This window comes from Gekko japonicus, unplaced genomic scaffold (assembly GCF_001447785.1).
Source record: "Gekko japonicus isolate JY-2015 unplaced genomic scaffold, Gekko_japonicus_V1.1 scaffold476, whole genome shotgun sequence".
NCBI lineage: Eukaryota > Metazoa > Chordata > Lepidosauria > Squamata > Gekkonidae > Gekko > Gekko japonicus.
In genome coordinates this window covers 73,612-93,267 of record NW_015175984.1, presented here as the reverse complement: position 1 = coordinate 93,267, position 19,656 = coordinate 73,612, and the positions used below count along the sequence as shown (strand labels likewise).

The 19,656-nt window shown below is 49.2% G+C and overlaps 2 protein-coding genes across 2 annotated transcripts in view; both read right to left on the bottom strand.

Moving 5' to 3' along the window:
• The window catches only part of CLTC (clathrin heavy chain), an 82,728-nt gene extending 82,588 nt beyond the window's left edge, over positions 1-140 (bottom strand). The window contains exon 1 of the mRNA XM_015426285.1: positions 28-140. Within this exon, the coding sequence (XP_015281771.1) occupies positions 28-69 (42 nt within the window). The 5' untranslated portion in view covers positions 70-140. The remainder of the gene's footprint in view (positions 1-27) is intronic.
• A 3,756-nt stretch (positions 141-3,896) lies between these two features.
• Positions 3,897-19,656, bottom strand: part of DHX40 (DEAH-box helicase 40) — a 51,529-nt gene continuing 35,769 nt past the window's right edge. Inside the window, exons 11-17 of the mRNA XM_015426278.1 lie at positions 19,241-19,398; positions 14,196-14,310; positions 11,442-11,550; positions 9,224-9,318; positions 9,023-9,092; positions 6,284-6,512; positions 3,897-4,402 (exon numbers count right to left, since the gene is read on the bottom strand). Of these exons, the coding sequence (XP_015281764.1) occupies positions 4,263-4,402; positions 6,284-6,512; positions 9,023-9,092; positions 9,224-9,318; positions 11,442-11,550; positions 14,196-14,310; positions 19,241-19,398 (916 nt within the window). The 3' untranslated portion in view covers positions 3,897-4,262. The remainder of the gene's footprint in view (positions 4,403-6,283; positions 6,513-9,022; positions 9,093-9,223; positions 9,319-11,441; positions 11,551-14,195; positions 14,311-19,240; positions 19,399-19,656) is intronic.

Here is a 19,656-nt window from a genome sequence, read left to right as displayed (position 1 = left end):
GCCGCTGCTCCCCCCCCCCGGCCTCACCTGGAGATGCTCCTGGAACCGGATGGGCAGGATTTGAGCCATGGCGCCGGAGGCGTTGTTGGGGTTTGGCGGCTCCAGCCCGACGTCGGGGGTCGGGGAGCTTTTCCTCTCCGAGTCAGAAGGGGGGGAAAAAAGAAAGCGAGAAGGACGGAGCCTGCGAGACGGACGCCGGGCAGCCGGTGACGGAGGCCGCGGGAGAGGGAAGGAGGGAGCCTCTTAATGGCGGGGGAGGAAGAGACGGCGGGAGGCCCCGGCAGAGCAATCCGGAAACAGCCCCCGCTCGGCGGAAGGATACCGCGTCCTCCCTCGCCTCACAGGGCCGCGCGCTAAATAGCCCCTTCCGCCGCCTCACCTGCCGCCGAATAAGCGCGGCGGCAGCGGAGGGATCGCGCGCAAAGGCGAACGCATGCAGAGAAGTAGCGCCGTGTGGTTGTCAATGGGAGCGGCGGAAGGATACTTCAGCGGAACGGGACTTTACTCTCCTTTTACAGTCCCCGCCTCCATCCGCGCTCAGGCCCTTCTCCTTTTTTTTTGCCACATCATGCGACCTGGGTGGGGTGACGTCACTTCCGTTCCGGACTCCCCTCCCTACCTGGGCGCCGGTCCCCGTGTCACATGATAGGACGAGGGGAAGGTTTCCCTGCGAAGGAAGTCCACCTGGCCCCTCCTTTCGGGGGATTTGGACGGGGACCCTGCGGCCGAGCGCGTTAACGCGGCCCGCTTAAAGGGAAATACATAACATGCTCGCGTGGCAGGTTCGAAACCCCGCGGTGGCACGGCAAGGCCGAGTGACCTTGAGGATATAACCTTGGATTGACAGCCTAGGGAAACTCACCAGTAGAGTAATACATCATCCTCCCCTTTCCAGCCATCCACCTACTACTCAGGTACACCGCCTCTGAGCACTGGAGGGTTGTTCCCACCATGGCTAATGGGATTAAAAGTACAGCCACTATGGCAGGCCAGGTCATGACAGAAATTATCACAGTGCCTCTGACCATGTAGGTTTAATTTTTATAACTGGTAAGAACTGCAGAACAAAGTTTGAGTCCAGTGGCACCTTTAAGACCAACAAAGTTTTATTTTTCACATTTTTTTTTATTTGAGGTGTAACCTTTCATGCTGCTTCAGACCAACACGGCTACCCACCTGAATTTTTCTGATAAGAACTGCCTTGCTGAATAGAGCAAAAGTCTTGTTGTCTAACGCAGCCTTGAGTTTCCAGCAGTGAGCACACAGATAGCTAATTGGTGGTTTGGCCTCAACTTCTGGAACTGCAAAGGGTATGAATCCCCCACCCAGACCCTCATCACTGTCTCCAAAGAGGCTTCTGGGAACTCAACTGCATTTATTTGCAAAAGATACTACAATTGGGGGGGGGGGACTTAAAAGCATCAGAAGAAGAAGAGATTGGATTTATACCCCGCCCTTCACTTGGAGTCTCAGAGCGGCTTACAAACTCCTTTCCCTCCCCCTCCCCACAACAGACACCCTGTGAGGTGGGTGGGGCTGAGAGAACTCTGACACAAACAGCTCTTTTTCAAGGACAGCTGTGCCAGAGCTTGTGACTGACCCAAGGTCACATCAGCAGGTGCATTTAATTTTTAAAATGTGATTCTACACACAGAGATATTCAGCTTCTTGATATTTTGTGTCTCCTAGAGAATGAAAAAGTATTCAGCTAAACCAAGTTCCTTGAAAATAAAATCCATTGCACTCAATAGGACATTTTCATATCTCAGCTCAGGTTTCCAATCCCTTTGAAAACAGCTGGACTTACTCCTTAGTAAGGGTGCAAAGGGTGTGGCTGTAAAAGGCCAGATGAAATACACTCACTGGAGAGACAGATCTGTTTAATTTTTGTTCTCAGATTTTTAGGCCTGGCATCTTGCTAATAATGCTGGATGTTTTTAGTTTTGTGACATCATTTTTAAATGCATTGTTTATCATTTACGGTAGCTCCTCCAGTATACAGAGCAAGTATGTACAGCAACAACAAAATGAGACAGCTGTCTAACCCAAAGGGCTTACAATCTGGACTTAAATATGAGGGTCAGAGGTTAAGAAATGAGGAACCTAAGCAGATACTGTTGCATGTAAATATATACCAAATTTACTCATGTGATATTCATTTAATATGCTTACTATTTTATTGCTCAGTGTTTTACTACAATTTATGTTTGCTTATTTTTATTTATTACAATATTTACATTCCAACTTTCCTTGTCATTCAAGGTGGCTTACAATAGAGTTAAAAACATTTTCAGTTAAACCATAATAAAATAACAACCCCAAATCTGAACAGATGTTAAAATAAATACTGTAGGACTTTTTAACTTAAAAAAAGTAGTTGCATGGAAAAAAACTGAATTGGATATAAGCTCCTCTGGATATTCTTTGAAATACATGGTTATAACATTCATTTGTCTAAGACTGTTTATGTATCTATCCTATGTTTCTAACCTACATCACAACAGAAGCATCACTATGATGCACCACTTATGTAGCCAACTAAATTTCTGGATCCTCTTCGTACAGACCTTGTGTGCTATACAGATTAAAAAGGGGAATGAAGTCTCCAAGCATTTGCTGAATATTTACAGTAACTTCAACGGAAAACAGAAAAAGCTGTGAACTTGGTATGATTGTCAAGGGACAACCTGTTAGTAGACAACTGGGCTAGCTCTAGCAGGTGACAAAGTTACATTAGCCACAGCCCTGCTTGTGGATTTACTAACCCAAACAAACCTTCAGGCAGCCAAGATAAGGGGCCTGCGAGAACTCTGGCTTGGCACAGCAGGTCAAAGAGGCACCCCATTAATAATTCTTTTAAATTCTGGAGCCAGCTTTGGGGGTCAGCCAAGACTGGTCTCAGCCCCTCCCAGAAGCATTCGCTACATGAGTAACGCAAACAAAAAGCTCAGGTTGAGCTGCCAGATCTTTGTAGCAAATCTCAAAAAAACCCCAAAACCCATCCATTTTTAAGACAGAGGGAATATTCAGTTCAAGAGTACTTGATGGGGTGTGTCACACACCCTAGCACCATGAAGAAAGACCACCAAGAAGGTAATGTAGCAGCATGTCATGCTTCCTCCAAGGAAACATCCACAGATGTATAATATAGAAACAACTATCAGTATTAAAATACATACTTTTAAAAGTAACTGATTTGAAGTTACAAAATACATCAGGGTTTGTTTATGCAACTCTCTCACCTAATCACAGGAGAAGCCGGCCATATATTCCAGAAGGGGACTACTTTTTTGAAAAGACTGAACATTCTTATATTGGTATTTCAGGGCCCTCTTCTAGAACAACAACCTGCAGAGTCACACACAGTTAGAGGGACGGTGATGACAGGTGGAACTCATTTTGTTTGGGGCAGCGACTGCAAGATGTTTTTAGGTATCTTTGGAGTTCACTGAGTGCCTTAGGGCCTAGCCTGTCCCATAAGGACAAAGGGGTGGACACAGCAAAGTTTACTTCAACCTGGCCAGCCTCAGCCCTCAGAACCTTCAGGGATGTGCAGGTTCACAGACTTCCCATCCTATATATAGTGCCATAGCTCCACTGTCCCCCTCAAGATCAGGAGATGGCTCTAGCCTGATTCACACATGCAAGAGAATGAGATGGCAGAATGGGTCACACCACTTCAGACTGCAGGTGGGAGATTCCAGGATCTGAATGTTCCTTCGCATAAGAAACTCCATGCAAACAGAAAGCACAGGAGGAAGAACAGTTCTACTCCCCCCACACACACACCTTTGCTTGCTGAGCTGCTTTTCTACTAGCAGGGAGTTTACAAAGAGAGGTCTTCCAAAACGTGACTTTCTACCCACAGGCCGTTATTTCGCTTCATTTCCCATGCATGTGTGCAAAGCAAATTTGCCTGTGTCATGGCTTCCTCTCTCTAAACCTTTAGCAGCGCTGCTTCTGCCTCCCACGCATGCAGCTGTCTGCCCCCTATTCTGCAGCATTCAGTCAGAGGAACCCCTGCAGAGATGTCTCAATCACGGGACAATCCTGTTCAAGGAAAGCCAAGTCACCCGACAGCAGGTACCACCCACTTCTCCAAGCCACCTCCTAACCTGGCTCTGTGCCCAACAGGAGGAAGAAGAGGAGGACAGCACACATTCACCCACATCCATGGGGAAATCCGATGACAAGCACTGTCATTTAGGTTTTTTAACTGCTGGGTTCCTATCCTGAGCACACCAACCAGGACCCAGAGACTGCTAGCTAGTTTCCTTCCAAGGGGTGCCTGATTCCTGCATTCTCTGTCGCTTCCTCTCCAGGTACCGTGTGCGAGCATCCAGTATTGACTGATCGTCGTTTCTTCTCTCCATCTTCGTCCCAGATTTGCTTGTCGCGCTTTCTAGAGGCAAGAGACCCGCCCCCCAATATCAACAGTCAATACCACAAAACATAGCAACTGCGTTTAGAAAGTCAAACTTTTTGTCATACAGTTGTGGCTTCATGCTTCCCCTCCACCTACCCCAAGCAAGACCAGAGGAGCAGAGGGGACCGAGGACACCTCTCCCCTCCCCCAGCCCCTTCCCAGACTTCTCCTCCCCGGCATTCTTCCTCTCTGGGTCCAGGTCTCACCACTTCCTGTGGAGCTACAGCATTCGGATTGCTTCAGCCAGCTTCTGACAGTTCACTCAAGCCCTCATGATCCTACTACATTCCAGTCTCCATTTTCATTCCAGGCTTGCCTTGGAACTGCGTCACTTTGTTTTAGTGATACCATTTAGCAGGGGTCATTTCCTGCAGGAGCGCACAGGAGCAGAGAGCCCAGGGGGCGGGCACATGCAACAAGCCCCACCCCCTGCTCCCAGCAGCCCTCCGTCAGAGCAAGAAGCAGCCAGGTAAGTTGCAGAGCTCCCCCCCCCCGGTCCAAAACAGTCCAGTGGCACCTTTAAGACCAAGTTTTATTCAGGTACAAGCTCTCCCTCCTCTGCGAGGACAGATCTGCACATTCCCCCCCCCCCAATAGCTAGCAATCCAAAACAGTCCAGTAGATCATGAGCGGTGGGTGTTGCCTTCTGACACGCTTCTGGTGATGTCAGGGGGTGTGGCATATGCAAATGAGTTATGCTAATGAGTTATTGAGCTCCTGCACCTCTTTTTCTATGAAATGACCCCTGCCCTTTAGAAGTGTGAGTTGGTGGGTGGGTAGCCGTGAGCCTCTCCTCCATTCCCCTTCCCTTATGCCAACGGGTTTCTTTAGGAGAGAAGTGAGAGGAGGCAGAAGACAGGTTTCACCCTTACACTTATCTTCCCGAGAGTGAATCTGAACCCAGCTAAGAAGCAGGCCTCGTTCACACTGACACATGCCTAGTATCCATGCGCCTTCTCTGGCAACAAAAAAACAAAAACAGAGAAACAGGCACCGGGTAGGCCCTTCTGTCGGTGGGTACTGAGCATTCACGGGAAACTTCAATTTTTAAATTTGTTCTTTTCTTGAGGAAAAATCCTTCAATTCTTCAAAACTGTATGCCAATTTTTTTGGAAATTCCCCCTTCCAGGATTATCTAAGCTCTTGGGGCATGAGGAGATTAAGCGTGGAGAGAGCCCACGTTGTGTAGGGGTCATATGATATGGCATGGTGGCACAGAATCTGGGAGATCCAGATTCAAATCCTCACTCTGCTATGGAAGTTCACTAGGTGACCTTGGGCCAATCTCCCTCCCTCAGCCTGACCTACCTCACAAGGTGGTTTTGAGGACAAAATACAGGAAGGTGCCATCAAGCAGCAGCTGACTTACGTTGGCTCCGTAGGGTTTTCAAGGCAAGATATGAGCAGAGATGGCCTGCCATTGCCTGCCTTGGCATAGGAAAACCTAGACTTCCTGGGTGGTCTCCCATCCAAGCACTAAACAGGGCCACTCCTGCATAGCTTCTGAGAGCTGATGAGACTGGGCTAGCCTGGACCAACAGATATCTAAAGCAAGTACATTTCTTCTTCCCCCTCTTTTCTCTTACAAGTGACTCTCAGCTACTTTCAAGATTCCAGCCCTTCTGAGGCATGCTGAATCACTATCAGGCCATTTTTGAAAAGGTCTCCTCCTTTTTTTCTTTTCGTTAACTTGCGAAACCATATTTTCCTGCACTGCCGGAGAGTTCCTCAGCAGGGACATGTGCAGTTGTCGGTACGGAGCCAGGCTTTGCTTTGCTTTTTTTGTCATGCAAAGGAAGACAGGCCAGTTGACTCCTAGACACTGGGGTGATGGAAGTCCCAGCTTGCTTCACTCACCGTTTTGCCTCGCGAGGTCCTCTTTCCGCCTCCAGTGGGCCAGCTCGTCCTCGGTCACTTCCTCCCGCGCCACGCTGCTCAGCTCGTAAGCGTCGATTTGGTGAAGCCTGGGCAGGAGGTCCTGGACCCACTCGTAGCGGACAGGACACACCGTCCTCACGTACACCTTGGAGGTCACAAAGACGTCGTGGAAGATGAGCCACTCCAGCTGGGCCTCCTGATCGTGGAGCTTAAAAAAATTACAACACATATTGAAAACCGTCAGGCTGTTGACTCGGCAGAAGATCTGGACAGCGAGATGCAAAAAGGTGTGCCACGCTGAGAATCGCACCGCCTTATGTAGGGCCATGTGTTCTACTCTATGCTAGTGGTCTCCAGACTTCCAAAGGATCCACACGTACTTGGCTATCAAGGAATCTTTGCATGTCTCCCATGGTATCGCTGTGTGCTGCAAAGGATTCTGGGACAAGTTCCAGGATACGCCTTCAGCTCCTGTGGAGCACTGGCCAAGACTGCTGAGGCTCACTGTTGCCCCTCTCGAACGGAAAGTATGACTCAGAATGGCTCCCACCTTCCATACCCTGCACAGTCAAGATGTGCAACAGTAGGGCCTACTGCCATTCAGGGAAAGTTGTCCACCACGACTGACGGCAGTCAATGAAGAAGAAGAAGAGATTGGATTTATACCCCACCCTTCACTACCCAAAGGTGTCTCAGAGCTGCTTACAAACTCCTTTCCTTCCCCTCCCCACAACAGATACCCTGTGAGGTAGGTGAGGCTGAGAGAGCTCTGACAGAAACTGCTCTTTTTCTAGAACAGCTCTTATCAGAACTACGGCTTGCCCAAGGCCATCCAGCCAGGTGCAAGTGGAGGAGTGGGGGATCAAACCCGGTTCTCCCAGCTTAGAGTCCACACACTTAACCACTACACCAAACTGAACCCATGATCAGCTTCCAAGAAACCCTCCAGTTCAGGGGTCCGCAAGGTTTTTGAGCCAGTGGGCACCTTTGGAATTCTTACATGGGATGGTGGGCATACCCCAAAATGGCTGCCACAACAGCAGAGCCAACCACATGTCAGAGAGTAAAGTTAGGCATAACTCTAACAGTAACTGAACAAAATCTGAATCCAGTGGCACCTTTAAGACCAACAAAGTTTTATTCAAGGTATAAGCTTTCGTGTGCATGCACACTTCACTTCATCAGATACAGTGAAACAAGATGTCCTCAACCATTACATATAGGTGGGGGGGTAGTTGCCAGGAAGGGCTAGTTAGAGTCAAGATGCATCAGTAACTGTGCCAGGAAGGGCAAGTTAGAGTCAAGATGCATCAGTGTGTGATTATAGCTGAGATTTGATTAAAGTGGTTGGTAAGAACTGTGAATAGCAGCAAATTAGCATACAAATATGTAGGGACAGTTTTCTCTGTGAGGCAAGCCCGGAGTTCACTGCTCCCGTAGGGAAATTGGGAACCAGAGTGCAGGGTGCACAAGGTGAATATCTGCTGAGCGATGAGCTCATCGTGAGAAGATATACTTGGCAGAGAGTCGGGAGAGATAAGACAGTGAGGCTGTCTGCACAACACATTCCTGTTGTTATAGCTCACAGTAGTAGTGCTTGTAACTTTCCATATGCATGGAAGGGGGGGAAGGGGGGAAGCGATTCTTAATAAAAAGGCTGCGGAGTGAGAGAGTTTCAGACAGCTTCTGCAGATGTTTGTCTCGTGTCTTCTTTGAACCCTTCAACCTTCACAAATACAAGAGTTAACAAACATGTGAGAACTGAGCTTGAGTCCAATGGCACCTCCAAGACCAACAAAGTTCAATTATGGGTAAAAGCAAGAACTGAGAGACTTAGCATGTGTAGATGCACACCTCTTAGATACATTGAAACAGGTTTCCTCAAGCGTTACATATAGATAGAGGGGGAGGGGTTATTTGCCAGGAAGGGCTAATTAAAGTCAAGATAACTGAGCAATAAATACAGCTAAGATTGGAATAATGCATTCAATAAGACCTGTGTGCATAGCAGCCAATTGGCATACAGATAATAAAAGAGTTAACCAACAGATGTGAGAACTAAGTTTGAGTCCACTGGCACCTTTAAGACCAACAAAGTTTAATTCTGCCTATAAGCGAGAACTGAGTGACTTAGCATGTGTTGTGCGATAAGAATCCCGTATCTCTGTTAAGCCCTGGGGGCTACCCAACTGAATCTAACAGTATCTGTTCAATGCTTCAAGCCAAAGCTCTGCTTAACAGGATCCTTTTAAAAATGAACTTATTGTTCATTTCCTGCCTTTCACACAACAAGTTATGTTCAGTCACAAAGTGAAGATTTTGGTGCTCTGATGACAGCTGCTGCCAAAGAAATGTCTGCTTTGAATCAGCACAGACAATTGGTTCTTCAATGCACCTGGCCCCACCCACTTGCTAGAAAAGGAGTCAGTGAGCACCCCGGTGTCCCCAGGCACCACATTAGGGGCCCCTGTTCCAGTCCCAGCAGAACACAGTTTGAAGACTGCTGCTCTACACTGCAGAGAGGTGCCAGGGATTGAACCGGGGACCTTATGGATGCAAAGCAGGTGCTAGACCACTGAGTTCTGCCCCCCCCCCCGAAGTTAAGATCCCTGTTGGATAAGAAGTCAAAGAGTGCAACAAGTGTGCTCAATGCTTTTTCTCTCCTGCTAAAAAGGCCAGCCATTCAACCTCAGCTATTAACAGAAGGCAGTATCTTACCACCGACGAAGGGTGAATGTGGACTATACTGCCGTGGCCATCCATGGTGCAGAACGACTTTCCTACGGACCTAGAGGGAGATGCAAAGGGAGACAGTGACGTTACAGGCCTGCTTGCATCCCAACCTAAAAGCGTGACCAACACCTGTTGACCGACCACTCCCACCTGGGCACTGTTGTCCTGCGAGTGATGTGCCCTTACCTTCGGGCAACGTTGGCAAAATAGCCGGCACAAAGGCATCGTCTCAGGAGCTCAGTTCTGGCGCCGTCAAAATGTTCTCTTGGGAAGTCTGGCAGCTATGAAAAGAATGTGTGGGTTACTGAATTTTTAAAAAAATTAAAAAGAACCTGTATAAAGAGAAGAGGAGGAGGAGACTGGATTTATACCCCACCCTTCACTACCCAAAGGAGTCTCAGAGTGGCTTACAAACTCCTTTTCCTTCCCCTCCCCACAACAGACACTCTGTGAGGTAGGTGGGGCTGAGAGAGCTCTGACAGAAGCTGCTGTTTTTCAAGAACGGCTGTGCCAGAACTATGGCTTGCCCAAGGTCATCCAGCAGGTGCAAGTGGAGGAGTGGGTAATCAAACCCAGTTCGGTGTAGTGGTTAAGTGCGCGGACTCTAATCTGGGAAAACCGGGTTTGATTCCCCACTCCTCCACTTGCACCTGGCTGCATGACCTTGGGCAAGCCATAGTTCTGATAAGAGCTGTTCTTGAAAAAGAGCCGTTTCTGTCAAGAGCTCTCTCAGCCCCACCTACCTCACAGGGTGTCTGTTGTGGGGAGGGAAGGGAAAAGAGTTTGTAAGCCACTCTGAGACACCTTTGGGTAGTGAAGGGCGGGGTATAAATCCAATCTCTTCTTCTTCTTCTTCCCATATTAGAGTCTGCACACCTAACCACTACACCAACCTGGCTGTGCTGGATCTCAACAAGGGCCCATTTAGACGAGGCTTCTGTCTCCAAGAGTGGCCACCCTGACGCTTGTAGAATTCCCAAGAAGAGCATGAGGCCCATGGTGTTTGCCCATTGTTAATCCCAAGCAGCTGGAGCTCAGAGGTAGACTGCATCGGAACATGGAAGTTCCATCTAGCTGCCATGACTCACAGCCATTTTTTTGTATTTTTTATGCATGCACATTAGTGTGTGTGCCCCTGGAAATCATGGCGACCTCTGGTGATTGACCCCTACTGGGGGCCTGGAGGCAGTGTTTCCTCTAAGCCGAGTTAGTGTGAGGTAGCTCACAGTTCTTTTAGCCTTCGGCTCACACATTTCTGTCTTAGCTCAGGAAGGATGGCTCCAGAGCAAACTAAGTTCATGCAGTAGCCAAATCGTTCACCCTTTTAAACAAACACCATGAACTAATACTAAGTCAGCACTGATTTGTTGTTGTTGTCTAGTCACAACCAACTTATGGCGACCTGTAGGAGTTTCAAGGCAAAAGAGGTTCAGAGGTGGTCTGTCTCTATATAGCGACCCTGGAATTCCTTGGTGTTTTCCCGTCCAAATATTGACCTACTTCACTTTCAAGGTGTGACAAGATGGGACTGCCTGGGCTATCCAGGTCAGGGCAACCCGTAGCCACTGACAGGGTCCATGAACGTGTCTCATCCGGATCTAGACTAGTGGTCATTACCACATCCAACCCCACTGTAATAACTGCCCACCACCTTAAGCCCCAAAAGCTCTTATCTCTCCCTCTGTTATTATACCATGCGCCTTCTAAAAGGAGCTCAAAGAGAGAACCATGGTTCTCCCCTTCTCCATTTTAACCTTATGATAACCCTGTGAGGTAGGCTTGATTCATGAAGAGCATGCCACAGGAATTCACTGCCACAGGAGGTGGTGGCAACTACAAACATAGATGGCTGCAAGAGGGAATTAGATAAGCATATGGAGCAGAGGTCCATCGGTGGATATTAGCCACAAGGTATAGATAGGAACTCTCGGTCTGGGGCAAGGGATGCTCTGTCTTCTTGGTGCTTGGGGGGGGGGGTCAACAGTGGGAGGGCTCTTAGTGTCCTGGCCCCACTGCTGGACCTCCTGATGGCACCTGGTATTTTTAGTCACTGTGTGACAGAGTGTCGGACTGGATGGGCCATTGGCCTGATCCAACATTGGCTTCTCTTATGTTCTTATGTTTTCTTAAGAGCAACTGGCCTGAGACCACCCGGTGAGCTTCGTGCCCATGTGGAGATCTGAACCCAGATCTCTTCCCACCCTAACACCAGAGCAATGCCACTGAAGAGACACCCATAGACCACCATACTCGAGAAGCACGCGGTTCAAATAAAGAGTTGAGAGGGGGGCACCTTGGAGACCTGGGTTTTTGTTTTTTTTTTAATAGCCCTGGCTATAACATCCTTTGGCATGGGCTAAAGTACAAACACCGCAACCTTCACCGAGGGCAAATGTTTCCTCACCTGCTTAAGTTTACCGGCAATCTCCCGAAGCTGCTGTTCCACACTGAATGCTAGTTTCACCGCTCTCCAGTGGATCCAGTTTTCCCGACACCAACTTGAAGGGGATTTGCTGGGTGGGAGCCAAAGGGATATGCAAAAGATTACGGAGCTGTCCTTTAAAGCGGAAAACCTTCAAGGCAGCAACTGCTTGCAATGCACTGCTGACTTATGGTGAGCCCATGTGGTTTTCAAGGCAAGAGACGCTCAGAGGTGGCTGGCCAGCACGCCACTGGTATTCCTTGGAGGTCTCCCGTCCAAATACTTGCCAGGATCAACCCCTGCTTAGCTTCTCGGATCTGACGAGATCCAGACACCCTGGACTATCCAGGTCAGGGCTCCATCCTCCCTCCTTTGCCGTTTTAAAGAAAGCAGCTTTGCCCCTTGCACCCCTGAGGGGGGGGGGAGTAAAGGAAAAGAGAAAATTGAAGCCGGCAGTGGCCCTGCGAGGGGAGCAGGGTTGGTTTACCGGGCTGTTCTTGGCTCAGACACTGCCAGCTGCTGATCCCTAAAGCTACAGGGTGTCCCCGCTGGACAGGAAGATTTGTGGAGCCAGAGACGTCTATTCAGGGGGAGTAGGTGTGTTCAGAAGGAAGGCCGGGTTTTCAAAGACAGATCAAAGGGTGCTACATCAGGAACCGCAAAGCCTTGAGCCGCTGCTCCAGAAAAGCCGGAAGAACAGGAAAATCAAGAGCACCACGAGAGCAATTGTGTCAAGCTTTTTTAAAAAATCGGTTCAAGCCAGTGTGAGGCAAAGGCACCCTAGTTTCACCAAGGGTTAACACGAATAATAATGGACCTGCTTCAGCCTGCAGGTGTTTGCCATTACTCTATCTGTGTCTCTTTTAAGGCCTGATATCAGAATGCGGTAACTGGTTAAGCGAAGAGGCCTGTGCTCAGTTTTCAGAAACCAGATGGGAGGGGAGAGTCTGGAGTAAGTTGCGTCACATTTTGGAGGCCTCCAGCGAACCGAGCGCTTTGGTTGGACTCTGAAGACCACCTGATGTCAGAGAGCCAGAAACTACAATTGGGCCTTAGATGAGAGTGACTGCGCTAACTTTTAATCCCATGGGACAGATGCACAAGCTTCTAGCCTGGACTCTGCTGTTGTGAATGGTGCACCAGGTAACACTAGAAAGGGTTTCATGGCAGTTTTGAAATAAAATAATTGGGAGTAAGAAGTCCTCTCCGAGAGCCAGTTTGGTGTAGTGGTTAAGTGCGCGGACTCTAATCTGGGAGAACCGGGTTTGATTCCCCACTCCTCCACTCGCACCTGGCTGGATGACCTTGGGCAAGCCATAGTTCTTATAAGAACAGTTCTAGAAAAAGAGCAGTTACTGTCAGAGCTCTCTCAGCCCCACCTACCTCACAGGGTGTCTGTTGTGGGGAGGGGGAGGGAAAGGAGTTTGTAAGCCACTCTGAGACTCCTTTGGGTAGTGAAGGGCGGGGTATAAATCCAATCTCCTCTTCTTCTTCTTCTCTTTATACAGGTTCTCCTAACTAGAACTCAAGTCCAAGTTCACACGTGCTATTTAAAGTACTTCCCTCCCAGCTCTTCTCCCACTGTTTTCACAGGTGAAAAGTGACAGGCACTTTTAAATACACTGGTAATGGGTTTCTCCACTGCCTAATGGCTACCTGGGGAGCCTTGGTTTGCAATTCTATGTCCTGGGCTTTATCATATAGGCACAATTTCAGTCAAAGCCCTAAATGGGTCTCAGAAGAGGACCCTGTCCCAGGTTGCCAAGTGAGACATGATGACAATGTTACTCCCTGGTTTGGGCCCTTTCCCACACTGCAAGTGGTATCTGCAGGTACACGGCCTCTGAATGTGGAGGTTCCACTTATGCTCGGATGTCTAATGATTGTCAACAAATGACTCCATGAATTTGTCCAACGACCCCCATATAAAGTGATCTATGCTTATGGATGCCATAGGGCAGCTAACGCCACATGTCAGTACTGGAGCTAAGCCACAGTCAGCAGGTTCACAAGACAAGAGGAAAGCCTATTGACTCCTGCCCCCGATAGCTGCAGCAGTGGCCCAAAAGAATTTGTCCAACGACCCCCATATAAAGTGATCTATGCTTATGGATGCCATAGGGCAGCTAATGCCACATGTCAGTACTGGAACTAAGCCACAGTCAGCAGGTTCACAGGACAAGAAGAAAGCCTATTGACTCCTGACCCCGATAGCTGCAGCAGTGCCCCAAAAGTGTAGCCCCCAACCCTCATCCAGAAGTCAAACCCAAGGAAGGCATCCAATGAAACTGATGGGCAGTAGGTTCAGGATAGGCAAAAGGAAATACTACTTTACAAACAGATTAAAATGTGGAATTCACTGCCAAAGGAATAAGCAGCAGCTTTAAAAGAGGGTTAGATAGATTCATGGAGGATAAGTCTATCAGTGGCTACTAGCCATGGTAGCTAAGGGGAACCACCATGTTCAGAGGCACTAAGCCTCTGAATCCCAAAGCCAGGAGGCAACATCAGGGGAAGGCCTCCGTGCCCTGTTGAGGGATGTCCAGAGGAACTGGTGGGCCACTGTGTGAGACAGTATGCTGGACCAGATGGACCACTGGTCTGTTCCAGCAGGGCTCTTCTTATGAGGCAGGATCTCCTGGCTAGAGCCCCAGTTCACAACCCCTGGAGCCTTAAGGCATTAAACTCTCATCCAGCAGATTTTACACCCTGCCCATTTAGTTGCCAGCCCAGTACCTCGATTTGCAGCATTCAAAGATATGCAGGAGAGTAGCAAAGTCATCGCATCCTCCTGCTTGCAAAGACAGCTCCTGGTGCTGGCGCTCCGCTTCCTCTCGCCTCTGGGGATCCCCTGAGGAAACACAAAGACATTTCTTTTCGGTGCCACGTTCTCAGATCTCGTTTCCACCCCCTGTGAACCAGTGAACACTGACTCTGGCAGGAAGGCGCAAGGAGGAGAGGGTGGCAGATCCTATTTCTCCTTTGGACACAGGTGGCCGATGCACAGTGTAGGTGCTGCAGGCGAACACAGGGGAAGGGATTGGCGGCCTGCTCAGGCTGGAGCAAGAGGGTCCTGGCTTACAACAGGGTTGGGCCTGGCCTCCTACCTGCCTTTGGCGCCCTGCACTCTTCTCCAGCTAAAGGGAAAACCACACCAGGGTGCTTGACGAGGGGCTGCCCTGTAGATAACGCCACATCTTCTGCTTGTGCACAATGCAGCAGCCTGCCACTTGTTTGGGGATGCTGCACACACAAAACACCATTTCAGAAAGACCTGGCAATGCTGACCATTTATAGGCACAATTCACAGGGTGGGTTTTAAGCTCCAACCAAAACCCTTCACAAACTGGCAGCGTGTCACTGAAAGAGCGCTTCTCCCTACAAGATATCCCCTCGGCTGGCTTAGGTTGGCGCAACATCTTCTGCCAGAGGTCCACTCCTTTCAGGAGGTATGCTTGACCTCAGTGTGACCCATGGCCTTCTCTGTGGCAGCCCCAGTCTTGGGAATTGTTTGCCCAGAAGAGGTGAATCAATCACCTTCTCTGGAGAGGTTTGGGAAATTAAGGAAAGCTTTTAGAAGCCCACCAGTGGTCTGCAGTGTTCCCTCTAAGCTGAGTTAGTGTGAGTTAGCTCACAGTTTTTTAGCCTCCGGCTCACACATTTTTGTTTTAGCTCAGGAAGGATGGCTCCTGAGCAAACTAAGTTATGCAGTGGCCAAATCGCTCGCTCACAACTTTAATGCCAGGAGCTCACAAAGTAGAATTTTGGGTCACGAGACTCCACAGCTTAGAGGGAGCATTGGTGGTCTGATGTATTGTTATAGGCACAATAAGTGATTCTGGAGTTAGGAGTCTGTAACTGATGGGGAGATATATCTTTGGGCACTCTCGTTTTGTTGGGGGGTTAGTTGTTTTATTAGGATGCCATTATTTTATGGCCTTTTTCTTTGTCAACTGCTTCGTGCTTTGAAGAAGCATGGTGCGGTACATCTGTGAACCAGGAAAGGGCACGCCCAATAGGTTTCGGGGCTGATTTTCAATGAAGGGCTACAGAACAGCCTTCACCACACTGACAGCGCAATCCTCTGTTCCTAGAATCAAAGAGAGAGTCAGTGTGGTGTTGCGGTTAGAGTGTCGGGAGATCTAGGCTTGAATCCACACTCTGCCATGGAAGCCTTCCTGGGTGATCCCAGATCAGTCACACTCTCTCAGCCTAACCTACTTTGCAGGGTTGTTGTGAGGATAAAACGGAGGAACGGAGAACGACATAAGCCACATTAGAGACAGAGGAAGTAACTAAATAAGAAATGTTCTGGTGCTTTGTCGTTTATTTTCACTTCCCGGTCACACACCCTTTTGCAGTCCAATCCTAAGCGGAGTTACACCCTCATAAGGCCTTTGAAGCCAATGGGCCTAGAAGGGCACAACTCTGTTTAGGATGGCACTGCCAGTGATTCAGCTCAAAACTCCCTCTTGCCACAACTTCCCTCTACCCGCTCACAGGCTTCCCTCTGAAACACAAATTCAGGGGGCGTCCTTGTATCAACAGAGCATTTTACAAGTTCTCCCCGCCCCCCTTCCACGACAGGATCACGACGAAGAGCAGAAACCCAGCAACATTAACATTAACAACGGAATCCCTCTGAAAAAGCACGCATCGGATCTGGCCACAAAGACTCAGCATGTCAAAAGGGCTTTGAGTCCAAACGGAGCCAAGCAGCCTGTTTTCACATGAAGTAACAGCCACAAGGGAAGTCTCTGAGCATGTGCAGAGTGCCTTGCTGCCACCATTCACTTGCACAGTGCAGCCCCCCCAAACACCTGTCATCGGAAAAAAGAAGTTCCGAGAGGAAGATTCCTGGCTCACTTTCGGGTTAGCCAAACACCGATAAATGATTAAGAGTGTCACTCGGTCCCTCTCAAAGCCAGAGCGGCCTGCTTTTTGCTTACAAGCCAAAAAATCCAGTTAATGTGTGACAGAGATAACTGAGCACCACCAAAAAACACTGGGAGAAAAGGACAAAGGTCCTTCTGACAACAATCGTTCTTCTAAGCAGCAGCATTGGAGGCTGCCTTACACGGTGGGCCCGCGCGACTGCCTCGCTTTATAAGATTATGCGTGGGATAGAGCAGGTAGAGAAAGAGGTACTTTTCTCCCTTTCTCACCATACAAGAACTCGTGGGCACTCAATGAAATTGGTGAGCAGTCGGGTTAGAACGGATGAAAGGAAGTCCTTCTTCACCCAAACAGTGATTAACACATGGAATTCACTGCCACAGGAGGTGGCGGCGGCTACAAGCATGGATGGCTTCAAGAGGGAATTAGATAAACATATGGAGCAGAGGTCCATCAGTGGCTACTAGTCATAAGGTGCACATAGGAATTCTCAGTTTGGGGCAAGTGATGCTCTGTGTTCTTGGTGCTTGGGGGGGTCTTTTTCTGCACTTGCTGGACGGCACCCAGGAGCTGAGCCTGGGACCTTCTGCGTGCCAAGTCTGTGCTTGCCCACCAAGCCACACGCTTCTCCCCACGTCTCATCCGCCACAGCCCTCTTCAGATGGAGGGCCAAAGTACACGGGATGGGAAAAGACTCCCTTCACTTCAGGTCTCCCATCCCTTCAAAAAGGGCTCAAAGTAGACACCAGCGGGTCAAATCCAGATAAGGGCTTTGGTGCCGCAGCGGTCTAGTCCCCCTCTCAAGTTAAACTGATCCCTCTGGAGCTGCCATTTCCCCTGAAAAGCAAAACATATTGTGGCGTTGGGAGGGGGGATTAATTTGGCCCTTAGGGCCAAACCAGATTAAACATGGGGAGTCAGGAAGGGGCTGTGGCTCAGTGGTAGAGCATCTGTTTATAGAATCACAGAGTTGGAAAGGACCTCCAGGGTCATCGAGTCCAACCCCCTGAACAATGCAGGAAATGCACAAATACCTCCCCCCACACACACCCCAAGCGACCCCTGCTCTATGCCCAGAAGAGGGGGGGAACCCTCCAGGATCCCTGGCCAAACTGGCCTGGAGTAAAATTGCTTCCTGATCCCAAAGTGGCGATCAGCATTTCCCTGGGCGTGTAAGAAAGGGCCACGAGAACTAAGCTTTGAGGCCACCCCTTCCTGCCCTCCCTTCTCGTGATCTGCCTAAATTCACAGAATCAGCATTGCTGTCAGATGGCCATCTAGCCTCTGTTTGAAAACCTCCTCTGTTTGAAAACTTCTGCTTGGCCTGCAGGAGGTCCCCGGTTCAATCCCCAGCATCTCCAGCTAAAAGGACCAGGCAGGAGGTGACAGCAAAGACCTCTGTCTGAGACCCTGGAGAGCTGCTGCCAGTCTGAGTTCTGACCCTGATGGGCCAAGGGTCTGATTCAGGATAAGGCAGCTTCATGTTTGCACGTGTGTTCCATGATCCAAATTCCCACTGTTTGATTTCTGTTATACTCAATGGTCAGGTGCACTGGGGGACCATTTTGATCCCTGGAAAGACTTCATGTCAGGAAAGTGGCCCAGGGAAGGTTTAACACCCTCCTCCCCTTATTCCAATCAGAGTCAGCCCCCCACCATGTGTTTGCTAACTGAATTTGTAAGAAAAACACTGGGAACACCCATCATGGATCTTCTGGTATCTTATCTGGTTTGACCCTTAGTAACAACGGAACAAGTGGAGCTTTAATTCATTCCAAACACCTCACTTGGTCACCTACCAGGACAAACAAACGGAAACGCGACTTTACACAGACAGTGATTTAAATGTGGAATTCGCTGCCAGAGGATGTTGTGATGGCTTTGAAACAAAACAACTTTGAAAGGGGATTAGCTAGATTCATGGAGGATAAGTCTATCAGTGGCTACTAGCTGTGGTGATGGAGGGGAACTTCCACATTCAGAGACCCTAAGCCTCTGAATCCCAGAGCCAGGAGGCAACATCAGGGGAAGGCCTCAGCCTCTATACCCCATTGTTAGCTCTCCAGAGAAACTGGTTAGCCCCTGTGTGAGACAGGATGCTGGACTAGATGGACCACTTGGTCTGATCCAGCAGGGCTCTTTTTATGTTCTTATGAAGTCCTCGGCCTCTGTGCCCTGTTGTTGGCCCTCCAGAGGAACTGGTTGGCCACTGTGTGAGAGAGGATGCTGGCCCAGATGGACTATTGGTCTGATCCAGCAGGGCTCTTTTTATGTTCTTATGAAGTCCTCTGCCTCTATGCCCTGTTGTTGGCCATCCAGAGGAACTGGTTGGCCACTATGGGAAACAGGATGCTGGACTGGATGGACTATTGGTCTGATTCAGCGGGGCTCTTCTTATGTTCTTATCACTAGTAAGAATCACCTCTCAGTGAGCAGGTAGGAAAAGTTTGTGAAATTGCAAGAAAAAACACTCCTTTAGGCTGTCGCTGTGACTCCAAGTCCCCAAACGTGATGCTGCAACACGCACACACCCCAAGCCACAGCTTGGAATTCTCCTTATTGCACGTTTCAGCCTCTGCTTTGTAATCTCTCAAATGGGAATGAACAGCGATGCTCACCTTTCAGGGAAGCATGTACAAATGACCTATGAATCTTCACCTTAAAACAAACAATTATTCTCTGCATTTGATACTTGGTGCAGAGTAGAGTTTCTGGTGGAGGAAAAAGAACGACCACTTTCATTTTTAGAAACACGAGTGCACAGTTCGAGGGGCGACACCTGCAGAACTCTCGGAAGCCAAAGAAAAGCAGGAAATCAAACGGCCGGGGAAGAGGGGGCTGTAGCAACCCGCTGCTAAGTGTGGCTCCACACCTGTCTCCATTACCTGGTCGGATGAAGACGTTTTCTACCGACAACATGGCTGCAATCGGGAGCAGAAGGTCTTCGCCGTCAAGAGAAATGGACTTTATGACCGCACACGTCAAGGTCGGAGGGAGGGGAAACTGCACCATGAACTCGCCCAGTTTGGTCACGTGGCCTCTCCTGAGAAAGGAGGGAAAAACCTGTCTAATATATTTTCCCGTTGGTGGCTAATTTGGGTGCCCTCTGGTAGCTGAACCTTTAGCCCTAGCAGCAAACCTCCACAACTGCAGGCTCCAAGCTACAGGCCCTCACTGAGATGACATTGGGACAATCCAAAGTTCTGCTCACTTCTGGCTCCACTTTGCACGCTCGAGAGGAGCTGGATGGAGCGTAAGGACAGGATCTCAGTTAATTACGTTCAGCATCCCACAATTAAGG